The 25,884-nt window shown below is 34.5% G+C and overlaps 1 protein-coding gene across 1 annotated transcript in view; it reads left to right on the top strand.

Annotated features, from left to right (window-relative positions):
- The window catches only part of CSMD3 (CUB and Sushi multiple domains 3), a 386,198-nt gene that overhangs the window by 330,213 nt on the left and 30,101 nt on the right, over positions 1-25,884 (top strand). The window contains exons 45-59 of the mRNA XM_009905784.2: positions 793-938; positions 2,378-2,458; positions 3,460-3,573; positions 6,894-7,082; positions 7,530-7,676; positions 8,454-8,642; positions 9,984-10,169; positions 11,531-11,725; positions 12,520-12,693; positions 13,751-13,924; positions 14,223-14,396; positions 16,324-16,509; positions 17,949-18,122; positions 21,683-21,865; positions 23,179-23,355. Of these exons, the coding sequence (XP_009904086.2) occupies positions 793-938; positions 2,378-2,458; positions 3,460-3,573; positions 6,894-7,082; positions 7,530-7,676; positions 8,454-8,642; positions 9,984-10,169; positions 11,531-11,725; positions 12,520-12,693; positions 13,751-13,924; positions 14,223-14,396; positions 16,324-16,509; positions 17,949-18,122; positions 21,683-21,865; positions 23,179-23,355 (2,489 nt within the window). The remainder of the gene's footprint in view (positions 1-792; positions 939-2,377; positions 2,459-3,459; positions 3,574-6,893; positions 7,083-7,529; positions 7,677-8,453; positions 8,643-9,983; positions 10,170-11,530; positions 11,726-12,519; positions 12,694-13,750; positions 13,925-14,222; positions 14,397-16,323; positions 16,510-17,948; positions 18,123-21,682; positions 21,866-23,178; positions 23,356-25,884) is intronic.

Raw genomic sequence — 25,884 nt, 5'->3', positions numbered from 1 at the left:
GTGATGATAAGAAGTTTATTTGTATTATCATGTTTTACAGTGTTAATACAAGACACTACAGCAATGCTTTATTTCTTCCAAGCTGTCTTCTTTTGAACTGTTAAGGGTATATAAAAGGAGAGACTATATGTGTATTTGACTCTGAAGAACAACAACAACAACAAAATAGAGCTAATCATAGCTGCAAACAAATTCCATCCTCTACATACCTGAGGCAAAGCTGATAAAGGCAGGAGGCTGTAACCAACTGTAATCTTGAAACTGTTAACAGTCTTCTGACATTTCAACAGTGTATTCAGTAGAGTATAAGCATTTTGGTTTTATTGAAGACAATATTCACTCTTAAAAAAAAAAATACTATTCATCTCTTTTTTTTTTTTTCCTAGAAATGCCCAAATTCCAGCAAATGTGGGAGATGATCAGTATTAGATTCATCAATTTTCCAATAGACACACTTGAAAGCATAGGTTATAAAAAGTAAACAATTTGTGTCAGGAAGATGAAGCACTATTACAAATTCAATCATTTTGAGCTTGTGGCTATTCTTATTTAAAAATAAGAATATTGCTTTGAAAAGTAAATTTTGATGAACCTCTAGGCTACTGCTTATTATTCTTTGATCCACATATAGAATTTCAAAAGACTTTCAGCCCTTAATGTCTATTTTATCTGATTTTAGATAATTCATTACTTTAGACAAATCTAGATAAATTTTACTACAATGTATTTAAACTGGGAGGAAATGAATTATTTATTTGGGATAAAAAAATATTTTGGTATGTTTCTTCTTAGGGATGGACCAGATCAAACTTCTCCTCAAATTGGTCAATTTAGTGGCAACACTGCACTAGAATCAGTCTACAGCACTTCCAATCAGGTTCTGATCAAGTTCCACAGTGACTTTACTACCAGTGGCTTCTTTGTACTTAGTTACCATGGTAAGTGTGGCAAATTACACCATTTCACTGTCTATACTGATTGTTGAGGGAAAAAACCTCATTAAATAAATTACCTTTCATAAGAAGAGTTGCTATTACTGACTGGCCACCACTAGGGTCATGCAAAATGGTCATATCTAGTAATAGAGTGTCTCTAAATAACTCAAAGCCCTTCTTTTGTTGTTATGGAAATTGTCATTCCTCAAGTGTGGGGTCCAATGTGCAACAAAGCTGGAAACTGAGTAGCACAAATGATTATTCATGAAGGAACTTAAATCACTTTTTTGTTTGATGTTGCAAGATAAATGAATCTCACAGTATCCTTATGTCTGTGGTTCCTCATATCAGCTGTGTATAATTCATAGCAATAAAGGCAAGGCAGTGAGACATTTGAGGTTAATTTATTGAATCGATTTTTAAATTACTTTGGTGATCTGAAAAAAAATGCAAATAGTACAACTATTCTTTGTTTAATTGGTATGGTTTCTTTTAAATTACTTTATCCTAAGGAAAGATGTTAGCTTGCTGACTCACTGATTTAATTGGCTCTTCAGTATGTGATCAACAGAAAAGCAGTGGAGCAGGAAGATGTCAAATATAGGTAACTCAGTAGCAACAAAAATTCGTAGCTGGATAAAATAGAAATTTTGCAAATGACAAAATTTTGACTAATTTGATTATTAAAGTATCCAAGCAGAGGAAGTATAACTGACACTGAATCATCAAGTGCCATAAGTACATCATGTTTCCTAGCTAATGTGAGATGTTATAAAACAGTGCTGTATGAAAATGTAATTATCAGTGAAAAGCAGACATACATGACTCATTGATCAACCTGAGTGTACACCTGAAAAATGGGGAAGACTATGCTGCCAGTATAATTCCTCAGTGTAATTCCTTTGGCTGGATTCTTGTCCTATTTGCATTCAGACCAAAGGGAATTTTTTTAATGTGTCCAAACACAAGCCCACCTCCACTGGATCTCCATAAAATCATAAAGCTGTATAGCTTTTGCACACTCCACATACTTGTCTTTTTTATCATTTTTTTTCACCTATTTTGCCTGGCTGTTGTATACATATGTTAAAACTCAAAAAGTTATTTCATGTAAGACTTTAAATGAGAAGTTTGAAAGTAAAATTTTCTCTGACCCTATCTGCAGGTGAGAGGTGTTCCCATCTACTGGGAAATTTCACATTCAAAATGTTTCTGTCCATCAGTTGTGCTGCCTCTGGGAAGAATCTTTTGGATTCTAAAACTCCTTACAGTTTCAAAGTGGAGGAGTTCAGCAGCAAAATTGTATTTTTGAAGAGGGCTTCAAATTACTAATAAAGAACACAGATGCAACTTCCAATTTTTTATGAATATTGATGTTCTTATGCTTCCTGTTGTGTTAACTAAGTATGGGAATGTCAACTGTGTTTTTTCCCTGTTTGTAGCCTACCAGCTCCGAGTCTGCCAGCCTCCAACAAATATACCAAATGCTGAAATTCTAACTGAGGATGATGAATTTGAAATAGGTAATGTGACAGAAAATAAATGCAGTGTTTCAAACAAAATGACTGCTCTGAATAGAAATTGAGTGCTTTTCAGGAGGCAAATCCTACATGTAATATTTTAATTATCTTCAATTTAATTTGTTTTTCATAATATTTGATATAAAACATAGTCTTATACTGAAACACACAAAACCCACAGAGCTGCCCACGTAGCCAATGGCATATTCTGTGGCCTGAACAGTAAAATCAAGTTTGTAAAAATTAAGAGGTTCTGAGAAGAGGATGACATCCTGATGCTCTAATACTTGATAATAATATTACTTAGCCACCTGTCCTATAAACCTGTCCTATGTCAGACATCTGATCAGCTAATTTTCCTCACATTTTAGCAAAAAACCCACCCCAAACCTGGGCCAAGAAGAACAGAAGAACTGATGGGATACATGAATTTTCAATTTTATTGGCACATAAAACCATATGAATTTTTAATCTCTTACTTTAAAAATGTCTGTTTCTTGTTCCCAGCATGCCACATTTAGATAATCCAATTGCTGCTTGGTTTTGTTTTGTTTGTTTGCCTTTTTTTTTGGTTTGTTTGGTTTGGGTTTTTCCTTCTTTATTTTATTTTTTATTTTTTTCTACACACAGGATTGTATGGGTTACTACCTTGATCTTATGTCTTTATTTAATTTCATAGTCATTATCCAAAAAATTATATTGCTTAAGACTTTGTGAGCACGTGGTTCACACAGCATCAAACTCAGACAAATTAGTGAACTCTCCAGCTAATAGTGTGGTGTAAAGCAGTGATAGATGAAGCATAGTGTGTAACACAATGCTCATTTACTGCATTTCTTAGACTAATCAAAGTTGTTGATGCCAGAGGTCATTTAAGCCATTATATATGGCTGCAAGAAACTTCATTAATCAATAATGTTTTCAAAGCTAAAAGTCCTGGTTAATTGTTTTTTAATGTCTCTTTTGTTTATTTGTGTTTTGTCTTCTTTCTTTTTCCCAAACAGGAGACATAATAAGATACCAGTGTCAACCAGGCTTTACATTAGTTGGTAATGAGATTCTGACATGTCGACTAGGCGAAAGGCTTCAGATGGATGGAGCACCACCTACCTGTCAAGGTTTTTTTTTCTCTATTTTTTTCCTTTTCCTTCTGCCAGACCAGCTGAATTCCGATTCCTTAAATCCCCACTGCTGTCTCTTTACATAAGATGGCACATTTAAAATATTTTGGTCTTTTTGATGCTATTCCCAATATTTTCATGCTGTTATGGTGACTATCTGTCAAATATTAATGCAAAATGATTAGCAATGTTTTAATTAATTTGAGGGATTTAAAGGAAAGGCCCAAGTTTATGTTTTCCTTCTAGTTTTTCCATATATTTCCAGAAAGATAAATATGAAAATACAGTTCTGACACCTTATGTTTATGTTTTCTTACTAATTTTTCCATTTATTTTGAGAAGAACAAATATGAAAATACAGTTCTAACTTCTTACCTATATCATGTATGATAAGACATTTCAAGGAAAAAAACCCAACCAAACAAAAAATCCCAAACCAAAAACAATCAATCAATCAAACAAACAAACCCACACAAAAGAATCATGACTGCATAAAAGTATAATTTTTGGAAACAAAAGCGACTTTGAACCCTGACAGTTGTGATACTCCTTCATGATCCATCTACTCCTGAGCTTAATATTCTAACATCAACGGCAAGATTAAAATACTTTCCCAGATCAGTCATAATAACACAGCTGATTTACATTTATATTAAATGAAAAATACTGCCATCTGGGTTTCCACCAATCAGATGTTCGTTGTTGTTTTTTTCCCCAGCAATTTTAATTAATTAGCATATCTATAAAACACTCATGATGAAAGATTTATTTGCAAATAGTAAATTAATTCTGAATAAATCTACTACTTTTACAAGTAAAGCTTTAGTATTTAACCATTTCTTCGTAAATTCTAAAGAGTCACCCTGGTGCACAATTTGCTTGTTATGCATTTAAACATCAGTACAGTAATACTTAGAACTTAATTATGACTGTAATGTTCAACCCAGTTTTTAGCTGAGTTGAAAAATTGCTGCCTTGTACCTTTTTTCTTGCATTCCTGGAAATCCAGAAGGGTCAGCTACCACTGCTGAATATCCCATTTTCCCCTGGTTCTATGTACAAAACTATGCAAAATAATACCTATCGGTCTAGCTCTTAAAAATGCAAAGTGATCTCGAATTGTGTTGTAAAAGAACTTTAACACTGATAGTTTCTGAAAATTCATGCCTTAATTTAGGTATGAATGTGTCTAGGAATAGCTTCCAATACTCCAGTTTAAATTAGAATCCTAATTTAGCAGACTTACTGCATTTAATGGCTGGGAAACCATAGTAACTTCTGGCCACTTGTTTAAAGATTAAAATGATTTAGTAATAGACAGGACAAACACAGACATATGTGTTGATCCTGAGGCATTCCCTCTGCGGACGTGTTGCTGAAGGCATATTTCTATTAATTTCAAGACACAAGACAAAAACTCAGGGAATATAATTTCAGTTAGCATAGATAATCTTTTCTTTGTCACATAGAAATGCTAAATATCAAATCAGTGCTCTTATTGTTGCAGTCTAAAGCTGAATGATATTAACAAAATCTTTAGTTAGCAGATTTGGGAAAAAGAAATAGAACAAAAAATTCAAAGCACTTAGTTAAAACATGTTTAAAATGACCTTTCAAACTGACCACTAGAGTAAGCATCAATAGAATTTTCTTTTGTATGTATTCATATAATCTGTATGTTTGGAAACAGCAATATGTATTGAAACCCAGATTAGTAGAGATTTGTGAAATCTAGAGGCAGCAAAATTATATTGCTAAAATGTATGTTTTTCATGATCTTAGTGTACTATACTAGTTCATGTATAAACTTCCATACTTTAATTGTGCAGGCTGCACTGCTAGCATTCACTCCCTCTCCTGAAACGATGACAATTAGGAATATCTAGAGCTGTTGGTTTTTCCCAGTACAACTGTAAGGGGAAAATTACTAACTTCAGAATATGATATGGGATATATATATAAAAAAATTCTTTACAGTGGGGTGAAGATGTGGTAAGTAATACCTGATGAATAAGTCATCAGGGATGCAGCAGGTGTCATCTTTTATCCCCGCAGAAAACACTTTCATGTTGTGTGGTCTAGCCTCTCCCAGCAATATTTTTGAGAAAGAGTAAAAGCACATTCCCTTTCTTATTTTCCAGCATTAAATCTAGGGAAAAGACTGTCAGCAATTAAGAACTTCAGATTTTTATAATTTCTTCTTCAGCTAACTTATATCTGCTCATCAGAATGCTAATATGTCTGTGTGTTAGAAAGAAGAGATGATCCAATTGTCTGAACTCAAGAGTTCACTACAAATGTGAATGTATAATCATAAACTTCTCATATGCAGATTTAATTAAAATAAAGTTCTGTGTAGATACAGGTCCAATATGAATGTAAAATATGCAGATATACCAGTGTGATAGTTGGATCTTTCCTTTTATGTGGGGTGGAATCACCTGTATTTTTTCTTTCTCCTAATTTGATCTTTGTTTCCTGAGAAAATGCTTGTATTACAGTGAACTGTTGTGCCTTTTAAAAGGAGGAGCTGTTAGATGAATTGCCAAAAGTCAGCCTGAGATTCTTTGGCTCATTTAGGATTGTTACATTAGCATCTTGAGTGCTAGTCATAGGCTTTCATTTTAAGGACTCTTTGCTGTTTCTTTTGGTAAGGGAGAGAAAAGAAATAGGACTATATTTACATGTGCTGAAGGAAAAGTAGGATTTCAGGTGGATTTGTTTCCATGTGAAGGTAATAAGCTATCATTTTCTTATGTTTCTATGAATCTAAACAACAAATGATATCTTGTCTAATTATTCCTGCCAAGCAACAAAATATTGGCCTGAAGCATGTCTTTTATTTTCTATACCAAAGCACAATGTCTGAAAAGTGCTTACATTGTGTGTAGGCACATCAATATTCTTGGAAGTTGATTGAGGATCTCAAAACTTCCACCGATTGTGGCAGGGGTACATTATTCATTATTTAGAATCTGGCAGGCGAAAAACCATAGTATTTTCAAGTTCTTCTTTTAGTGTGAAAATTCACCTGGAATGACTGCTAACAGTAATAGTAATCTGAGGAAAAATAAAAGTTCTATGTTTCACTTTTTAAACAATGAAGCAATTCAGTGCACAGCCCACAAGAACATTTTAAAAAGTGTCATGAAGGGATAAGTTCTGAAGGTTACAGGGTTTATTTGCAAGATAAAGATTACTTTAGGATTTTTGGTTGGTTGGTTTTCTTTGCAACTCAGGAAAATCTTTCAATCACATCAAATAGAAATAGTGAGCTTTAGATTTATTTTTTTTTTACCAGTCTTTCTGTTTCCCAGTGCTCTGTCCAGCCAATGAAATGCGTCTGGATTCAACAGGAGTAATACTCAGTCCTGGATATCCTGACAGCTATCCAAATCTCCAGATGTGTGCATGGACCATTACAGTGGAAAAGGGTTATAATATCAGCATGTTCTTCGAATTCTTCCAGACAGAAAAGGAATTTGATATACTTGAGGTGTTTGATGGTAACTATAGGATGCACAAATTTGGATTATGCATTTTCTCTCTATGTGTGCATTTTTATAGTGCATCTGCGTAATCAGTATTGCTTCTCTAAACCGTAATTTGTCAGCATAAAAACAACAAACATTGAATAAGAAAGTCTTTGCATTTTTTGAGTTAAAAAGAACTGTTGTGTTACTGTGTTCCAAGATTGCACTGCAATAATTATGTTTAGAAATAATTTTTGTCTGAAAAAAATATGTACTCTAGTGTTCACCATGCAGTATCCACTTCTTTCTTTAATTCAGAATAATTTACCATTTGCTTGTTTGATGTTTTTTACGAATATTAATTATATTTGTAAAATTTATGGTATGCTTTTTTAAAAACTTTGTAACTCCCTTTGTTTTTTTGTTTGTTTGGTTGTTTTTGTTTTGGTTTGGTTTGGTTTTCTTCTTTCTTACATCAAGGACCAAATAGTCACAGCCCATTGCTCATTTCTCTCAGTGGGGACTATTCGTCTTCTCTAAATATAACCAGCAATGGCCATGAAGTATTTCTCCGCTGGTCAGCAGACCATGGCACCAATAAAAAAGGTTTCAGGATAAGATACATAGGTATGTAAATCTAACTTTCTTTAATGTGTATACAATTTCAATATGAAACATTTATTTATGTGAAAAGGGCACTATAATTTCTAACATTAATGGCCCATTCAAAGGAAATTCATAAACAAACAATATGTATCCTAACCTGGTTGCCAGGTTGTAAGTCACTTCTGCACCAGTCCTCTGGTAAGGTAGTTAAAATCAAGTGACTCTGTACTCATAGACACATTGAACAAGTAAGTTAAAAGAAAAGCAAGTGTAATGACAGTATAACAGGTAAGCAATCTTTAGTGTCAGAGGCAATGTATCTAAATCCTTTAGACTGTAACAGCTACAGCTATTGAAGATCATTTTTCTCTCAGAAAGACTTCTGAAGTGTGGTAGGGTTATTTTGTTGTTTGTTTGGGTTATTTTGTTGTGTTTGGGGTTTTTTTTTGGGTGTATACTGCTGAAATGTATAAGATTGCAATACATTTCATCATGAACTAAAATTCTCTAGCTTACTTGGTGGGAAAAAGAAAGAAAATTATTAAGAAAACCTGTTACACAAGTGATCACTGCATTTGCTTTGAGACTACTAAAATCTGAAGCATCTATAAATCCCTATTCTTTCACATTTATACTTAGCTAAATTGCTTGATTCATGCACAAAAATAAAACAACATTTAGTGACATTTTCTCAGCTTGTTATCGGTTAACTTTCTGCTGAAATCAACAAGAATTTGTCAAGAGTTGTCATCTGGATTCTAAATACATCTTTTGTTTATTCAATATTCATGTTTAAAGCTCTCTACTGTAGTACTCCAGAGTCCCCTCCACATGGTTTCATTGTCAGTCAGACAGGCGGACAGCTCAACAGTATGGTTCGCTGGGCTTGTGATCGAGGTTTTCGTCTCGTTGGGAAAAGTACTGCTGTATGCAGAAAGTCTCCACATGGTTATTACTCATGGGACGTTCCAGTACCAGCTTGTCAAGGTAAATTCTTTCATTATAAAATAATGCACCATAAAAAACTTTCTTTTTCCAATGTAAGCTACCATTTGTCTGAATAGCAGGTGGTTTTGTTTTTTTCTGCCTGGTAAAATGTACAGAAGCTAATGTATTATTTAAAAAGAGTATTTCAATGGAATTCACTGACAGTAAAAAAAAAATAATAAAAATTAAATGTGATGGAAAATAAATACCTGGGTTGTTTCAGATGTAGTAAACACCAGTTTGCTCACATGTTTTCATTTTAGTGTCAGCTTCTTTGGTCGTATGAGGTGACAGTACACCTTTGTCCAAGATTTAGTAAGAAGTGGAAGATGGACATTCTGGTTCAGTTAACCTGTCACTTTTTATCCCTCTAGGATCATACCTCTGGAAGACAGAATTCAATAACTCTTTTGAGGTCTTCACTGTCTCCTAATCACTGTTTTCTTATTTTCTTCAAAGTGTGTGTTTGTCTCTAGTTGCCAGCAGATACTACGATAGCCCTAACATACATGCTTTTTTATGGTTACCCAGATGACGCAATCAAATTAATCATTTTCTGTGATCTTATCCTTTAAAAAACAAAATTTGAAAAATTACATGTCATGTTCACGTTCTTTTTATGGTGATGGATGTATATTTTAACATTGATCCTACTGCCTCTTTTCTGCAAGTCGTGACAGCATTAGTACATTACCTGTGTCTCTGCTGTGATTATTAGCTTTGGTACTGTGCCACATTGTTGTTATATTGCTCATGAACCTTATCTGTCTCATGTTAGATCAGCTCACAATAGGAAAAAAAATAAATTACCAGTTTTGGGGGGTTTTTTTGTATCAACTGTTTATGCATAGTTTGAGAGGGTTAACTTACCATATCTCTGTGTAGGCAGGAGAGGTGATTTCGTAGGGTTTGAGATTCCACTTCAAAGTCAGATACTTAAGAGTTAAGTGCTAAGCCTTTTTGATTTTATTCCCCAGACAGCATTATTTAGAGTCAGATCTTGTCTTAATATTTTATTCCTTTTGGTCATATTTTTTCCCCCCAGATATTCTCCATTCTTTCTTCTTCGATTATCTTCTGTGTTTTGATTGCGTATCTCCAGAGTTACAAACCATTGTTCTTGTTTTTAACCTTCTCCATCAAAAAGATAAAAAAATTCCTGAGACTTATTTCCCTAAAATTTTAAGGGCATTTATTTGTAAGCTTAAAATGCACATTAATATGTTAAAAGTTTATTTTTCTGAATTAAAAACTCTTAATATTACAATGCATATATGAGTTGATGAGTGGAATCTTATAATGAAGAAGATACAAAACAACTCTGTCTTTCACTTTACTCAGCAATATCTTGTGGAATTCCTAAAGCTCCATTAAATGGTGGGATATTAACTACAGATTACTTAGTTGGCACCCGAGTTACATATTTTTGCAATGATGGATATAGACTATCAGCCAAGGAACTTACTACTGCAGTCTGCCAGCCAGATGGTACCTGGAGCAATCACAATAAAACACCTCGCTGTGTAGGTAAGTAACCTGAGAAGCCTCTCCAGTGAGTAAGAACCAGGCTGTACATTTTATTTATTTCTCCAGGACGCAAATTGTCACATTACTTAAACTTTCATCCTCAGATTATTTGATTCTGTGAATTATTGCTGGCATTACATTATTGTGAAATAGGTATTTGAGATGTATATAGGTGAGATATATATATTGAAACATTCTTTGACAACAGAAGAAATAACACTAGAGAATTCATGATAGAATACATTCAGACTAATAATTAATTTACAGCTAAATTAAAGTCAATGTTTGCAGAGATTTACACAAAAGACATCCTTCAGTGAGAGTTGCACAGTTCATATACTGTTAACAAATCCTATTCGCAGTAAGTCTCTGGTGCTCTGGGTTACATATTCATAACTGCTGCTTATTGTTTATATTCATTCTGTTGTTATAAACTAACACCATCTAAACTTGGGGGAACATCACTGAAGAGAAAATGCATGCTCAGTCCCCAAGAGAAGTTATAAATGGGGTATGCAATCCCAGGTGATTGCAAGACTGTTACAGAAATGTCAGTGTTGTATGCATGATATCAGTTGGATTGCTCCAATCAATTAATTTTAGAAAGAATAGAAAATATATCCTAGAATAACTTTCAGGAGTTTTGTTTTCTTTTCCTCCCCTCCACCTATTTTCTTGTGAATTGTATTCTCTCACATATTTTGCTCTATCAAAAGAATTATAAATGGAAGGAATGTAGTATCCAGCAAAGATTTTCCTCTCTGCTTTTCAATTATGGAAAAAAAAAAAAGAGAAGTGTTATGTTTGTTAATCTTTTTCTATTACATGATGGTTCTAGAGGGTATTTGTAGGAAGAACATGTAAAATTAAGACATTAGCTAGAAATGCATAGCTGCTGAAAAAAACGTCTTGGACATGGATATTATGTTATCTGTTGCCAGTGTGCAGCCTCTCCAAAGTCTATGAGTCTTTAATAACTCATAGAATTTACATGTGTAGAAAAATAATTCCTACACTGAAATGTAGCTAACATTTCAGTAAAGATTCTGGTGTCTGAGCTAAAGTGTCACAAGAGTTCTAGGATAACGAATCTACAGTGAATTCAACTGTGGTACATTGATTCTATATACATCAACTGTGTAGCTCTGCATGCAGTCACTTTTCTGACTGGACCATTGATTGTTATTAATTAAATGAGAGAACCTGTACCTGCTAGCCATAGGCAATTTCAAGTACAGACTTGCTCTTCAAATATTATGTCACTATGTTTAAAATACATCTCTGAATTAATAATGGTACAGACTTTCCTAATTTGTCTGTACTAAACCACAAATAACTATGTGCTTTTGTTATTTTGGAAGTTGTTACGTGTCCAAGCATCAATTCTTTTACACTGGAGCATGGAAGATGGAGAATAGTGAACGGTTCACATTATGAGTACAAAACAAAAGTAGTTTTCAACTGTGATCCAGGGTATTATGGTTTGGGACCAGCATCAATTGAGTGCCTTGCTAATGGCACCTGGAGTTGGAGAAATGAGCGACCCTACTGTCAAAGTGAGTATATGTTGCCTCTGCATCTGCTGTACAAACTTCAGATAAAATTATTTCATTTGGCTTACTTAGAAATTAACTAATTAAATATTGGTGTTAGCCAATTAAAAAACAACAACAACAAAAAAGTTTCCTGGCTGGAAATTCTAAGTATCCTAAAGGCCATTATTTACAAATATAGTCCATTATATTTAGTGTCAAGGAAATGTCTTTCAGCATTCTTTTGGATTTTAAAGGTCCTTAAATCTATAAATGCACAAGTAAATGACAGAAATCATTATCCTATATATCTTTCTAGGTCAAGAATGTTGTATAGTCTATAAAAATGCAAAATCTTTTTATTCTGTATTTACACTTTAAAACACTAATAAAGTTGATTCTGATAATTCTTAAAATGAAATTACTAAAGAATAGTTATGATTTTGAGTCAAAAGATGTTTTCATTTGTAAAGAAATATTGAGGAATTCCATGTACATTGCTCACTCGTTATGAGAATACATTGTGTGAGTGCTACGGCAACCATTTCATTATGAACTAGGAAACAAAAAAATTGTATCTTCCTAAAAAAATATAAAGGTTATTTTTTCCCACCTCCTTCTTAAAGTGTTATTTCTGGGGAAGGAAGAGCCTTCATATGCTGTACTTTTGATTTAATTATTTTAAGGAGTAAAATACTTCTAGCTGTGAAATTTGTTTTTCTGGTTGACAATTATCACTAGTTGATAAGTATTTATGTTATTGTGTGTCAGTGGTAATTAGCTGTACCTTTCTATTCTGTTTTGGTTTTGCCATAAAGTTATTTCTTGTGGAGAGCTTCCTACACCTCCAAATGGGAATAAGATTGGAACTCAAATTACTTATGGATCTACAGCTATATTTACTTGTGATTCAGGATACATGCTAGTTGGGTCGGCAGTGAGGGAATGTCTGTCTTCGGGACTCTGGAGTGGAATTGAGACCAGATGTTTAGGTATGAATACTACTGACATGGCTTGCCTATTCTCTCTCCTTAGCAGACAAAAGTAAGCATACAAAGAAAATAATAATCATTGATTGTGGAAACTTTGAAAGGAGCACTGCACCCTTACTTCTGACAGAAAATCACTATCCTCACACAATTTCTAGAATTTGATAGCCTTTGGTTGTGCATGTTTAGGCATCTTCACTTACTTAAAATATTCAAACACCAGTCCCTGAATCTTTTATGATTACAATGAACATGTGATTTCAGTGACACAATTTCAGGGTTTCTTTTTAATTCATTATTATCATCTATATTATGAAAACTTGATAGTTCTAAGAAAAAAGAAAAACAAAGCAAAGTATATTGCTTCTAAATATTGGTGCTTATTAGGAGCCTCATGTTTTGGGGGTTTGGGGGTTGTTGTTTTGGTTTTGGATTTTTTTTTAACAAAAATAGATTATAAAAGGAGAGCAGAATGGCTTGGGTGGCTGAGTTGTTTGTTTGTTTGTTGGGGTTTTTTTGTCACTAAGGTACTAGCAGAATCACTGTTCATTTTTCTTGCTTGCCTTACTTGTTTCTGCAGTGAGTTCCCTGCTATATGTCACAGTTTCCACGAGGTCAACAACTCTCAGAGAATTTTCCACTGCAATATTATTTACTGATTCATTCTTTTTCCCAACCTCTCTCTAGATTAAATGTCTGTTTGTGACTTCATAGTGTAAATAAAATATTTGTTGCATTTTGAGAATACAGAGTAGAAGATTAGATCAAGATATGGAAAGGTTTTTGTCTGCAGGACATTTGGATGTATTTGCACTGACTACCTTTAACCCAAACATGGAATCAATTAGGTTGGAAAAGACTAAGATAATGAATCTCTTAGCCTAACACTAGCAAGTCTGCTGATAAAAGATGCCTCTAAGCACCACATCTGCACATATTTTTTTAAATATTTTTTGTTAAATATAGGAGGTTTATTTAATTTTTTTTTCTTGTATAGTTACTGATCTCTTTTTTCCCTCTTTTTTCCCTTTTTTTTTTGTATTTACTTTGATAAATGTAGCTGGTCATTGTGGTATTCCAGATCTTATAGTCAATGGTCAAGTAATTGGAGAAAATTATGGATATAGAGACACAGTTGTATACCAGTGTAGTCCTGGGTTTCGGTTGATTGGCTCTTCTGTACGAATATGTCAACAGGATCACAACTGGTCTGGTCAGCTTCCATCCTGTGTGCGTAAGTAAGCATGGCAACACATACTGATTTATACTGCAGGGATGTCTGACATACAAGATGAGCAGTGCCTTTGGAACTTAGTATTCATGATCAAAAAAACCCAACAACCAAATAAAAAGATTTAAAGCAGTTTATGAAAATGTTGTGCCCGCCTTAAATTTGTTGTCACTCAATATTTCCATTGCATCTTTGGTTACTAGATACCTATTGTCCATTGCATCTTTGGTTACTAGATACCTCTCATTTACATATGAATATGGAACTTGCTTTTTTGTTTCTTTACTTTGTACTATACTAGCCGTTAGCTGTGGTCACCCTGGTAGTCCTATTTATGGAAGAACAAGTGGAAATGGTTTCAACTTCAATGATGTTGTGACATTCTCTTGTAATACTGGATATGTTATGCAAGGACCAACCAAAGCGCAGTGTCAGGCTAACAGGCAGTGGAGCCACCCACCGCCAATATGCAAAGGTAAGAAGGGAAACATTTACAGATTTCTAATTAAAGTTGAAAAATAAACTGAAGCTAAAAGCACCCAAGCACCCTCTAAGACAAAACAATGCCTCTGTTACTAATAGGCATCATTTTATTAAACAGCAAGATTCATAGTTTTGTGATCCTCTGATTTTTCTGTTCGACCTGTTCTATATTCTGGTTGCCAGGATAACTGTTACAGAGAAATGTTTTTATGTGTAGGTAGAATTGATTTTTAAAAATGTTTTCTACAAGTTACAACAATATTCTCCCCGTTTTTAGCCAATATAGTTCTAATAGATGCATAAGATAACATGCTTTCCCCCCTCCTTTTTATATGTCTATCGATCTGACTGCTCATTTTGAATTTAAAATTTTCACTCTAATTTGATTAGTATAATCCTTTTGGATTGGTTCTCAACACTTCTGGGCATTATATTTAAAATAAAAGATTATTATTTTGGTTCTGTCCAAGTTTTCATAGGCACTTCTAGGACCATTTTATTACCTCTGTCCTTTTTAAGTCTGTTGTTGTGCGCTTTTAGAATGTTTTAATTTTTCTCATTTAGAAATATGTACTTTTGTTTTCTGTAGCCTGCTTGTACATATGCAGAAACTGTATTGATTCTTTTTCAGTATCTTCCAGGCAGCTTCTGTGGATTATCTGACAGCCTAAGTCAGGTTATGCATTTATAATAAATTTATTGGCTCTGTTTTCCTTCCACATGTGTTCTTCACATTTCTTTAATCACTTTACCTTAAACAATACTGCCAAATGTTTACTGAACTTGAATTTCCATGGAATTTCGTGTTGATGAGAAGATACTATTTTTATTTTTAAAACTTACAATACTAAATACAATCTTATTTTCAGTACAGTTACTATAAATCAATCTTATTTTCAGTACAGTTGCTATAAATCACCTCAGTGTTCTGGTGTTGCAGAGTGATGTGCAAAACTCTGGTATTTTATTGGCCTGTAGGGATCAATCAATAAGTTGATCAGGTTCTTCTTTGAGATTTTTACAGTCCTGAAATCTTCTGTTGGTTTTAGAACAGACTTTAAAAATAAGAAGTATCAGCTTTGTGTAGAATATTATTAGTGTTGTCTGTAACATGCATTGAAATAAATTCTCTTTAATGTGAGAAATTATTCTATCTGCTTTGAAGTTAAATTAAAAAAGAAAAAAAAAATTCTTTTGCATATTTGGAAACTGCCTAAAGTGCAATATAATAGGAAGGGCTGACTCCCTTGTGAAGGCTGAATTTGCAATAATCATATAAATTCAGCAATGTAGCTGCTGTTATACTGTCTACAACTTTGCTAAACAGCTAGTTTCCTAATCAACTATAGTAATACTGGAGAACTACCTAAATGATCAAAGCTTCTTGTATGTTCTTTCAAGTGTTCACTGTTCACACAAGCAGACACCAAGATTTAGGGTAATGATTAGAAAGAAGCAGGAGAGCTGTAAAATAACTACACTGAGTGATGTATGTAGAAAAAAAAATATCTTAAATTACCTGTGGCCATAGCTTTTTTCATTCTAGATTAGAAAGCTTTCCAGCATATTTTGATATTTTTATGTATGCAGCATGATGCACATACACACAGAGATTTATTACATAATTGCACACAGGTGTATATACACATGTATGGATATAAACATGCAATTGATTTTGAGGATATGGAAACAGTAATTTTTACATGAACTGTATCTTTCTAAGGTAACTTTAAGTAGGTGAAGAACATGTTGAATCGACCAGAGGTGTAAACTCTATATTATATATAGAAGCAGAGTATGTAAAATTGGGGTGGCAACACACTGGAATTTTTTCATACAAAGGATAAGAGATCATTTAAAGGCATTTTCATTAGGCTGTATTTATATGACTCGAATCTATGCATTTTTTTTCTTTTCAGTGGTCAATTGTTCTGATCCTGGAATTCCTGCAAATTCTATAAGAGAAAGTAAAATTGAACATGGAAATTTCACCTATGGCACAGTGGTGTTTTATGACTGTAATCCTGGATATTTTTTATTTGGCTCTTCAGTTTTAATTTGTCAACCAAATGGCCACTGGGACAAACCTCTACCTGAATGCATTAGTAAGTAGATAATGTGTATGTTTCTACAAAGAATGCAGACTAGAGTAGGTACTATTTTACATAACATTTCCATCAGTCTCATGACAATAATTAGAATAAACATATTTGTATAACATTTGTGTGTCTGCAGTAATGATGGAAGGTCTCCAAAGTAGCTGAAGTAGTGTAGTTTTTGTTGTCATTGTATGTAGCAAATAACAGAATCCTTGGGAAATGCAATAACTGAAACAAGCCTCTCTTGAGTGCTTCAACACAGTGTTCTCTGATAGTAGTGACAGAAGGTGAAAACATATCGATTGAATCTGTCGATGCTTGGCCTCCAATGTCCACAAAAGATATAATCACACCAAAAGTTAAAAACTATAGTACCTAGTTATTGATTTATGCCACTATAGTACTTTCTAGACTTCTCTTGGGACAGCAGTAAGTTCAGACTATCTATGAAGGCAGTAAGCAAATAGCAATGGCACTGTAGAGCACCAAAAGTGTCCTCTGGGTCATGCTGCCAACTTAGCAAACTACCAGATGTACCTGAAGTCATAGTAATATGCAACCTATCCACAAAGGCGAGTGGATCAAGTTAGTCCTTATTGAGGAGTCATGAACCAATATTTGCAATATTGTAGATAGTAGTTCTCAGCTCCACCTTTATTAGTTTTCCTTAACTAAGGTTACTCCAGTTCTGCTATTCTCTCTCTTAAAAAGAATCATAGGTTGGAAAAGACCTCAAAGATCATCAAGTCCAGCCTGTCACCCAACACCTCATGGCTACTAAACCGTGGCACCAAGTGCCACGTCCAGTCCCCTCTTGAACACCTCCAGGGACAGTGACTCCACCACCTCCCTGGGCAGCACATTCCAATGGCTAACAACTCTCTCTGGGAAGAACTTTCTCCTCACCCCAAGCCTAAACTTCCCCTGGTGCAGCTTAAGACTGTGTTCTCTTGTTCTGGTGCTGGTTGCCTGGGGGAAGAGACCAACCCCCTCCTGGCTGCAACCTCCCTTCAGGTAGTTGTAGAGAGCAATAAGGTCTCTCCTGAGCCTCCTCTTCCCCAGGCTAAACAATCCCAGCTCCCTCATCTTCTCCTCATAGGGCTTGTGCTCGAGGCCTCTCCCCAGCCCTGTTGCCCTTCTCTGGACACATTCAAGAGTCTCAATGTCCTTCTTAAATTGAGAGGCCCAGAACTGGACACAGTAAATTACATCTGAAATTTTATTTCATATTACTGTTAAACTCTTTGCTTCTGGAACTTGTTACTTTCCTTGGTGGCATAACTCAATTATAAGGTACAGTTCTAATCACAATCCCTAAAGATCCAGAGCCTGAAAAGGCCAGCATTTTCACCAAATTTATGTGTGGAGTTATGAAAAGTGGTAGCTACAGTGTGTTTGATCAGTGATAATAACCTTTTTTTATCTCCAATAATTATGCATTGTAGTGGTTGACTGTGGCCATCCTGGCGTTCCTCCTAACGCGGTCCTGTCCGGAGATAAATATACGTTTGGGTCAACCGTGCATTACTCTTGCACAGGTAGACGATCGCTGTTAGGGCAGTCATCTCGGACCTGTCAGTTAAATGGACACTGGAGTGGATCTCTTCCTCATTGCTCAGGTAATATTTTTTTTTTTTAACTAACATAAATATCCTGATATTGTTTTTTTATTTTATCAGAAAGCCATTTTAGTATCTGGAAAATCGTGCATGCAACTGAAGTACTGTCTAGGGAGAAGTGACAAAGTCAAAGCAAAATAAATAGAAAGGTAGAAGCCCCATCCCTGGAGGTTTTTAAGGCCAGGCTGGATGTGGCTCTGAGCAACCTGATCTAGTGTGAGGGGTCCCTGCCCACGGCAGGTGGGTTGGAACTAGATGATCCTCGAGGTGCCTTCCAAACCTAACAATTCTATGATTCTATTGACGAGAAAAAAAAAAAATGTAAGAAGAATGCCACCTTAATATGAATGGGAAATTGTGCATTCAATACAGTGTTAAAGGAACCAGTTTGCTTTGGAAATGTTTTCTTTGTGAATTCTGGTAAGAGTATTAATTTCCACAGGAAGATCTTGCATCACTATTTCTTCAAATGAATGTTTTTTTTTAATTTAGTTTTTTTTTTACTTGCAAAATGTCATCTCATATATGTCTTAATTGCATAATTCATACATCATTATAATAAGGCCAAGAGGGTTTCACATAATTTCATAATAGGACACTCCGGTTTTGAGGCAACACCATCTAATCCCTGTAATAGATTAGCCCTCACTGAAGCTCAGATATGTTTTCACAACAGCTTACTGCATAGGAATGCTCTGTTTCACAGCTTCAGTTTGATTCATTTTAATAGTAGTGATTAAGTGAAAACCAAAAGTATGAATCACACACTAATTTGGGATTTGGCTGTATCCCATTTCTTATCTTAGAGTATGTAAACACAGATTGTGGCAGAGTTTTATCAGTTTTAATTCTCACTAAATACTGGGGGGTGGGGAGACTCTTTCTTGCCACCCTCATGTTTTCATTGCATGGTTTTTAAGAAATTATTGTGGTTTGGGAATTTATTCAAACCTATGTAATTCAGATCACTTAGAAATCTCCAAAGGCAGAAAATAGGAAAAGAACAAGAGACATATTTTTGTTGTTGTTGTTGGGTTACAGCTAGGGCAAAATGAAGAGGTGAAAAATAATTGATACTCAAATCTGACAGTACTACTATACCAGTTTAACGCTGCAAAATAGTAAATCAAAGAATGACAGAATGACTTGCGTCAGAAGGGACTTAAAAAAGTTACCTAGGCCATTCCTACAGCCGTAGGCAGGAACAACTTCCACTAGAGCTATAGAATCACAGAACATTTTGGTTTGGAAATGAGTTCTTAAGGTACCCTCTGAGATTAAAACCATTGCCCCTTGTCCTGTCACTGCAGGACTTGATAAAAGTGTCTCTGTATCTTCTATTCTTTAGATGTTGAAAGGCTGCAGTAATGTCTCCTGGAAGCCTCTCCAGGTTGAACAACCCTAACTCTCAGCTTTTTTGCATAGAAGAGGTGTTCCATCACTGATAATTATTGTGACTTTTCTCTGGACCTGCTCTAGCAGACTCATGTGCTTTTTGTACTGGGGACTGCAGAACTAGATACAGTATTTCACTTGTAGTCTCACACATTCCAATAATTTTTCTTTTTTCCTCCTGTATTCATCTCCCTAGTGTATTCAGCTATAAACTGATTATATCAGCTAGAGTTTCAGAATATGCTTTCTTTTTTTTACAGCTCATGGCACAACAATGATTAAAAATTAATAAGAAATATTAAAATAGTTCTTCTTGGTTAAAATCTTGTACTAAATTCAAAAGGATTGGAAGAAATTTTTAGTGTCTGAACTTTCCACAGCAAACTTTTAAGAAGTGGTTGCAAACAAGGATAATTTTATCTATTATGTCATTTTTATCTATTGGCATTCAGAAATAGATTTCAGTCATCACACGGCTATCACCTGGAGTCAGAAATGTACAGCAACTCAGAACTCTTCATAAGTGCACCAATGGCTGTGTACTTACTTAAGTGGTCTAAATACCCTCTTTTTTCATTAAGATTAAATGTCAGTTGAGAATTTGTTACACGTGTAGGTGAAGGATGGCTCATAGCTGACTGCGAAAATCACTTAGTTGAATCTCTGCATGAGGTAATAAAAATACATTATGTTATGATATCATTGATTATATCACTGTCACTTCCTGATGTGATTAGTCATTTAGAAAAATTATTTCTGTAACCTTCAATCAAATGAGCTGGAGGTTAACTTCTCTAAGATTAAAGGAGTAATAATTCACATTAATAATTAGGCATTAGGAAAGACCACATGATTTCATTTACAAGAGGAATATGTAGTTTATACTCTGCATAGGAAAAAAAAATATTTTCATTTTTTAATTATAATATTATTTGAGGCATAATGTCAAGCAACCTGCTGAAAACAGAGTTCTCAATGTAGAAAATTTACAAGTGCAGAATAATGGTAAGACCCTGTCCCAAATTCCTCACAGTCCAAATGAATTATACTGGCAAATGTAAGATGCAGATCCCAAAAATAGCAAAAAAAATATTGATCCTGGGGATTTTTTTAATTAATAAAAATTTGTAGCAGGCTATTTGCAAACTAGAGGGATGTTATGTCACCTAAGTAGCTTGAACATGATGTATTTTGAAATTATTTTACTTACTGTTCACAATTTCTTTTCTTCCTTCCATTATTCAGTTCTGTATATGCTTCTCTTAGTAAAGAGGTATGTTTGACCAGTCACTCCAGTAGTATAGTTTACATACATACAGTGCCAACTAAGACAAGGGAAGCTCTGTTTTCATCTTCAACTCCTGGGTCCTAACTTCTCGTAGAATCCCTAAATAAATGAGTTTATCAATTTTGGTATTCTGGGCATTTGGAGTAGCCGACTAACTTACTACTACTGTGTAAGATCTTCTCTTGTTACTACTATTTAAACTTTGATATATATCAGGATAGTATGGTTTTAATACAGAAAGTATATTCCTCTTCATCCTTCCTACTCCTCATCCCTCCTACTTCTCCCTTCTCTTCCTCTCTCCTTCTCCCTCCCCCTTCATCCTCCTCTATGCTATAATTTCCTCAAACATTTCTAACTGAGGGAAAAGCTTCCTGTCGGATATATGCAAAATTGTTGACTAGAGCTTTTGTTGAATGGTAAAACTCTTACAACTGCAACAATATCAAAAAAAAAACAAGGAAGCATTTTATGAATGCTTCTTACAGGCAGACAAAATGATTTTTTTACAATCAGGACCTTAGTTGTTTTTTTCTCTGAATTCCTGATTTTAATTGAGAAATTACAAAGGTGTTCTGGCTTTCTTCTTTTTCCCTAATGTTGTTTGATGATTCTGTCACCAAAATTTTATGGTCTAACAGGATTTTTTACACAATTATAACTGCTGTTCTACACTTACTCAAAATAAGTAAAAAGAAATTATTTGAAAATAAATTACACCTTTTCTTTACTCACATCCATTAAGATATTTGTGTTTGGTTGGGTTTTTTTTTCTAAAAATACAAAAATATTTGTAAATACATAGAAGCATATACTTAAAATGCAGTAGCATAACAATATTTCACATTTATTTCAAGTTTTACACTCTAAATTCTAGGTGATACAGCTGGCTCCTGTGGTGATCCAGGTATCCCAGGTCATGGGTCTAGAGAAGAAAACAATTTTAAAATTAAAAGCACAGTCCATTTCAGCTGTGATGTTGGCTATATCCTCCATGGATCAGAAGAAAGGACATGTTTGGCAAATGGAAGTTGGACAGGAAGACAACCTGAGTGCAAAGGTAAATCGCAGTAATCACTCCGGTTTAAAATAGTCTTGTTTAAAATGCCAATCAGAAAAGCCATTATGCACTGCCAGTTTTGCATTGTGAATGGTATACAGTTGATTTTGGATTGACCATTGCATTTCCTCAAAGAAATTGTTACAGTACAGCAATAACTTGGCATCAGGCGACAAATTTGAAATCATTTCCTGGTACACTTGAAACAACATGAGTGTTGAGAAGAAGAGTATATTAATCTGATTATTTCTTCTCAATGTCACATCAGTGTAACTGTGTGTGCTATGTGGTACTAAAAGTAAAGAAAATAAAAAAGTGGGGAATAAAAGGCTTCAGGAACTCTTTTTTCTCTTAAACATCTCTCACCATCACCTGGACTTCAATTAAAATGCTTATACATCTGAATTCCAGAACAAACAACTGAGGTTTTGGAAATTATCTATGTCAGGATTTCATTAGATAGTTCTTTGTCATAAATGATTGGCTTAAAATTTTTATTTACTAATACTGTTGGCCTCATTATTAATTTTCAACAGCAAATAAAATGCTGAAATAAGTTTATTAAAAAAAAAAATAAATTGCCATTTCAAGTTAGATGCAGTGTCATAAAAAGAAGTTTTAACAGGATGGATACAGAGAATCATTTATGGCCTTAATTATCTTGACTCAAAAATAGGAACTAATTCCCAAAGGATTCTTCTTCAAAGTAAAGCTTCCTAAATAATAGGAAATAATTTTAGGACCTGTACTCTTGTTTTCTACTTCATCACTGTTGCCTGTGTTATCTGTATGAAACAGTCTCATCATTTAAACAATTTATTTCACAAGCTTGTTTCATGATGCCCTTTATGATGAATGATTGCCACCCTTGCACAATGTAAATACATATTTGTATATATGAATAGGTTTATGTGATTTTTTTGTTTTATTTTATGTGAAGGGATATGCTTAACCCAGCTGAACTTTCTGCTGTTCGTTTATCTTATCCTTGCTGTGGATCAGGCATTTTCTTAAAATTGGGAGTTCATCTTGTTGCTAAAGTAGTTTTCCTTTAACTTGGATTTTACAATTAAATTCATAGGCTGTGTTTCACTACATACAAATGGGTAAGACCAAATAACTAATGTAAACAGGTGTTTATTGTGCAAAATGCATTAAGTAGATGGTGAAACTTACGTTTTTCAGGACAAAAGCATGGATTTCTACCACATAACGCTGCTGGCAGTGCTGGCAGCAGGAACGTACTTAGACATTACTATTTCCAAAATTATCTTTACTACATTTTAAAGGTATTTTAACATTTTATTTTATAGCTGTGCAGTGTGGTAATCCAGGAACAACTGCTAATGGAAAAGTGTTTCGTATTGATGGAACTACATTCTCCAATTCAGTTATATATTCATGTATGGAAGGATACATACTTTCTGGATCATCTGTAAGACAATGCACTGCCAATGGAACATGGTCTGGATCTTTGCCAAACTGCACAAGTAAGACACTTCTGTAATGAAAAGTCTTTGTTTTGCTCTCCTCTGAAAGACAATAAAACAACTATAGAAGTAGGAGGCAAATAAATTGTCAACACTAGTTCATGATAATTTTGACATAAAATCCTTTAAAATTGTGTAGTGCTATGTGAGAAGCAAGAATATTTTTTTTGAAAGACAGATACAGCGTAGTAAACTATATAGACTGCTACAGTTTAAAAAGAATTATATGGTTACATGATCTACCTGCTTTAATTCTTCCCTAGTATATAGTTTTAGTGTTGTTTATGTTTTGTGGTATATTCAGACATTATTCATGTAATTGTTGTTTTGTTTTATTTTGGGTTTTTTTTCCATCATGAAAACTTAGCAGCATAATTTTCTGGCCTTCCAGAGTGCAGAAAATAAAAACCTTGCTTGAGAATTTTTTTTTTTTTCTGGTGACTGTCAGTTCAAAAACGTTGTCCTGCTGTCACTTTATATCTTCCATCTGGCCTTAACTCCTATCACTAACCTTATACTTGCTTTGGTTACTCAGCTAAAAGAAGCTATTTCAGCTTCTCTCACATTCATAATAAGCATTTTGCAACAGATTATTTTCAAGCCCATCTTTTCTGCTTTATTTCATGCCCTGGTTCATCTTCTGGTAACATTTATGAAAATGTTACATTTATATGACAGGAGACTACCTATCATTTTAAGGAAACATATCATCATCATCCATACAGCAAACTGCTACTGCGTGCTACAATTTGGATCTAAGCTGATGCTGGTACTAACAGCAGCTCTAAAGTACCTGTAAATGGAGAGGCATTTTACAGCACTGCAGAATAGCTGAGGTCAGAAGTTCCCTTTGGAAGTTGTCTAGTTCAACGTCTCTGCTTGTGGCAGGATCAGCTAGAGCCAGTTGCTCAGAGGTGTGTCCAGTCTGTGTCCCTTCTACAGATCTTTAATTTTCCATTGCTCTAGCACATCTAAATATTAAATACATATTAAGCTTTATCATACTTGCTTTATTCTTTCTTATGACAATACATACATTTTAAATGACTAACAGATAGCTATGAAGAGCTAATGGATAATATTAATTAAAAAGCTAGTTAGCAGATCAGGGTAGTTTTATCTCTAGGTCTGTAAAATATGCTTGAAGAAGATTATCTGTTGTGCGGGAACAATTTTCTCATTATGATTTCAAAGTGTATCCAAATCAGTAGAATAGGCAGTGTCAACAGACTTTGCTGACAGGTCAGGTTTTAAGCCATATTTTTCATAACTGGACTCTGACTCACATGCAGCATGTCATGTAGGCCTTGTCCACAGCAAAGATTGTCCTCTTCCCGTTGTTCAAGCTATTACAGGATATTCTTACCAGGAAACACCTCTATCGTTTATCAAGTCAAACAGAAACAATGTTATCCTGAGAGTTTCTTGCTGCACTGCAAGGCACAAAGCAAGGACATGGAATAGCTTACTGAGTAGAGCTGTCTGCAGTTCCTCTGTTGCAATAAACTGCTTGAGGTTGTGCCCTGGCCGAGGGATCTCTGTGGCTCAGCATAATTCTTAAGGTTATGCTGGGTGTGCAGCACAATGCAGCACATGTCTTGTGTCCCTCAGGTTAACTGTATCATGGATCACTGACTGCTCAATGTACAGTGATCTTCTGGTCAGGATCACTACAACAATTTAGGATGGTTTTGCCTACCATAGCGATTGAAGTGTAGGTGGTCATTGTGTGGGCTGCCTGAGCTGGGGAGTTGGACAAGACAAATTCCAGAGGTCCCTTCAAACCTCCCCATTTTATGATTTGTTGTCTGAATCTATGAACTTCAGAAAATGCCACTGAGTTTTCTAAGTAGCTACTAACTGCTTCTTTTAGTTAAAGCTTTATTCCTATGTTTATGACAAAACACAGTGAAATCTAGGTCACCTTATAACTATTTTTGCTTTCTTTGAAAGTCAAATGCTGCTTCTAATCACATCTATGAGCTGTTCTAATGTTACAATATGAGGACTGACTTTTTTTATCCCCTAAGTCTTTTCTTTCATGAAACTCTTTCCTTGAGTAAGATCAAGACTACTAAGTACAGGACAGCAAAAACATAGAAAATCAGGTCTGGATTAGGATGTTTTTGTTGTTTGTTTTGTTTGCATGTTTTGTTTGAAATATGTCTTGAAAAGTCAGTGGTAGAAAGGTGGGAATTTTGAGAAGGACACTCTAGAGATCTACTAAAACAATGTTAAAAATGTTAGTAACAATAATTACATACAGTTTTGGTTGGATTTACACAAGCAATGAAAATAGTTTTCAGTATAAAATAAATGGATGGTTTGTGGATCTGTTTGATCATGTGTAGTGTATAGTATTTACACGTTCCTAGATGTGTAAGGCAATGGCTTAAAATATTCTTCACGCAGGAAAATCTAAAGAGATTAAATAAAGATTAGGAAAAAAACATAAGGATATAAGCATTGTGCTGTAACCAGTCAAAACCAGACTGTACCTGGAAAAAAAGTCATGGATAATTTTAGTTG

The sequence above is a fragment of the Dryobates pubescens genome, chromosome 14, assembly GCF_014839835.1.
Source record: "Dryobates pubescens isolate bDryPub1 chromosome 14, bDryPub1.pri, whole genome shotgun sequence".
Taxonomy (NCBI): Eukaryota; Metazoa; Chordata; class Aves; order Piciformes; family Picidae; genus Dryobates; species Dryobates pubescens.
This window is presented reverse-complemented; position numbering and strand designations above follow the sequence as displayed.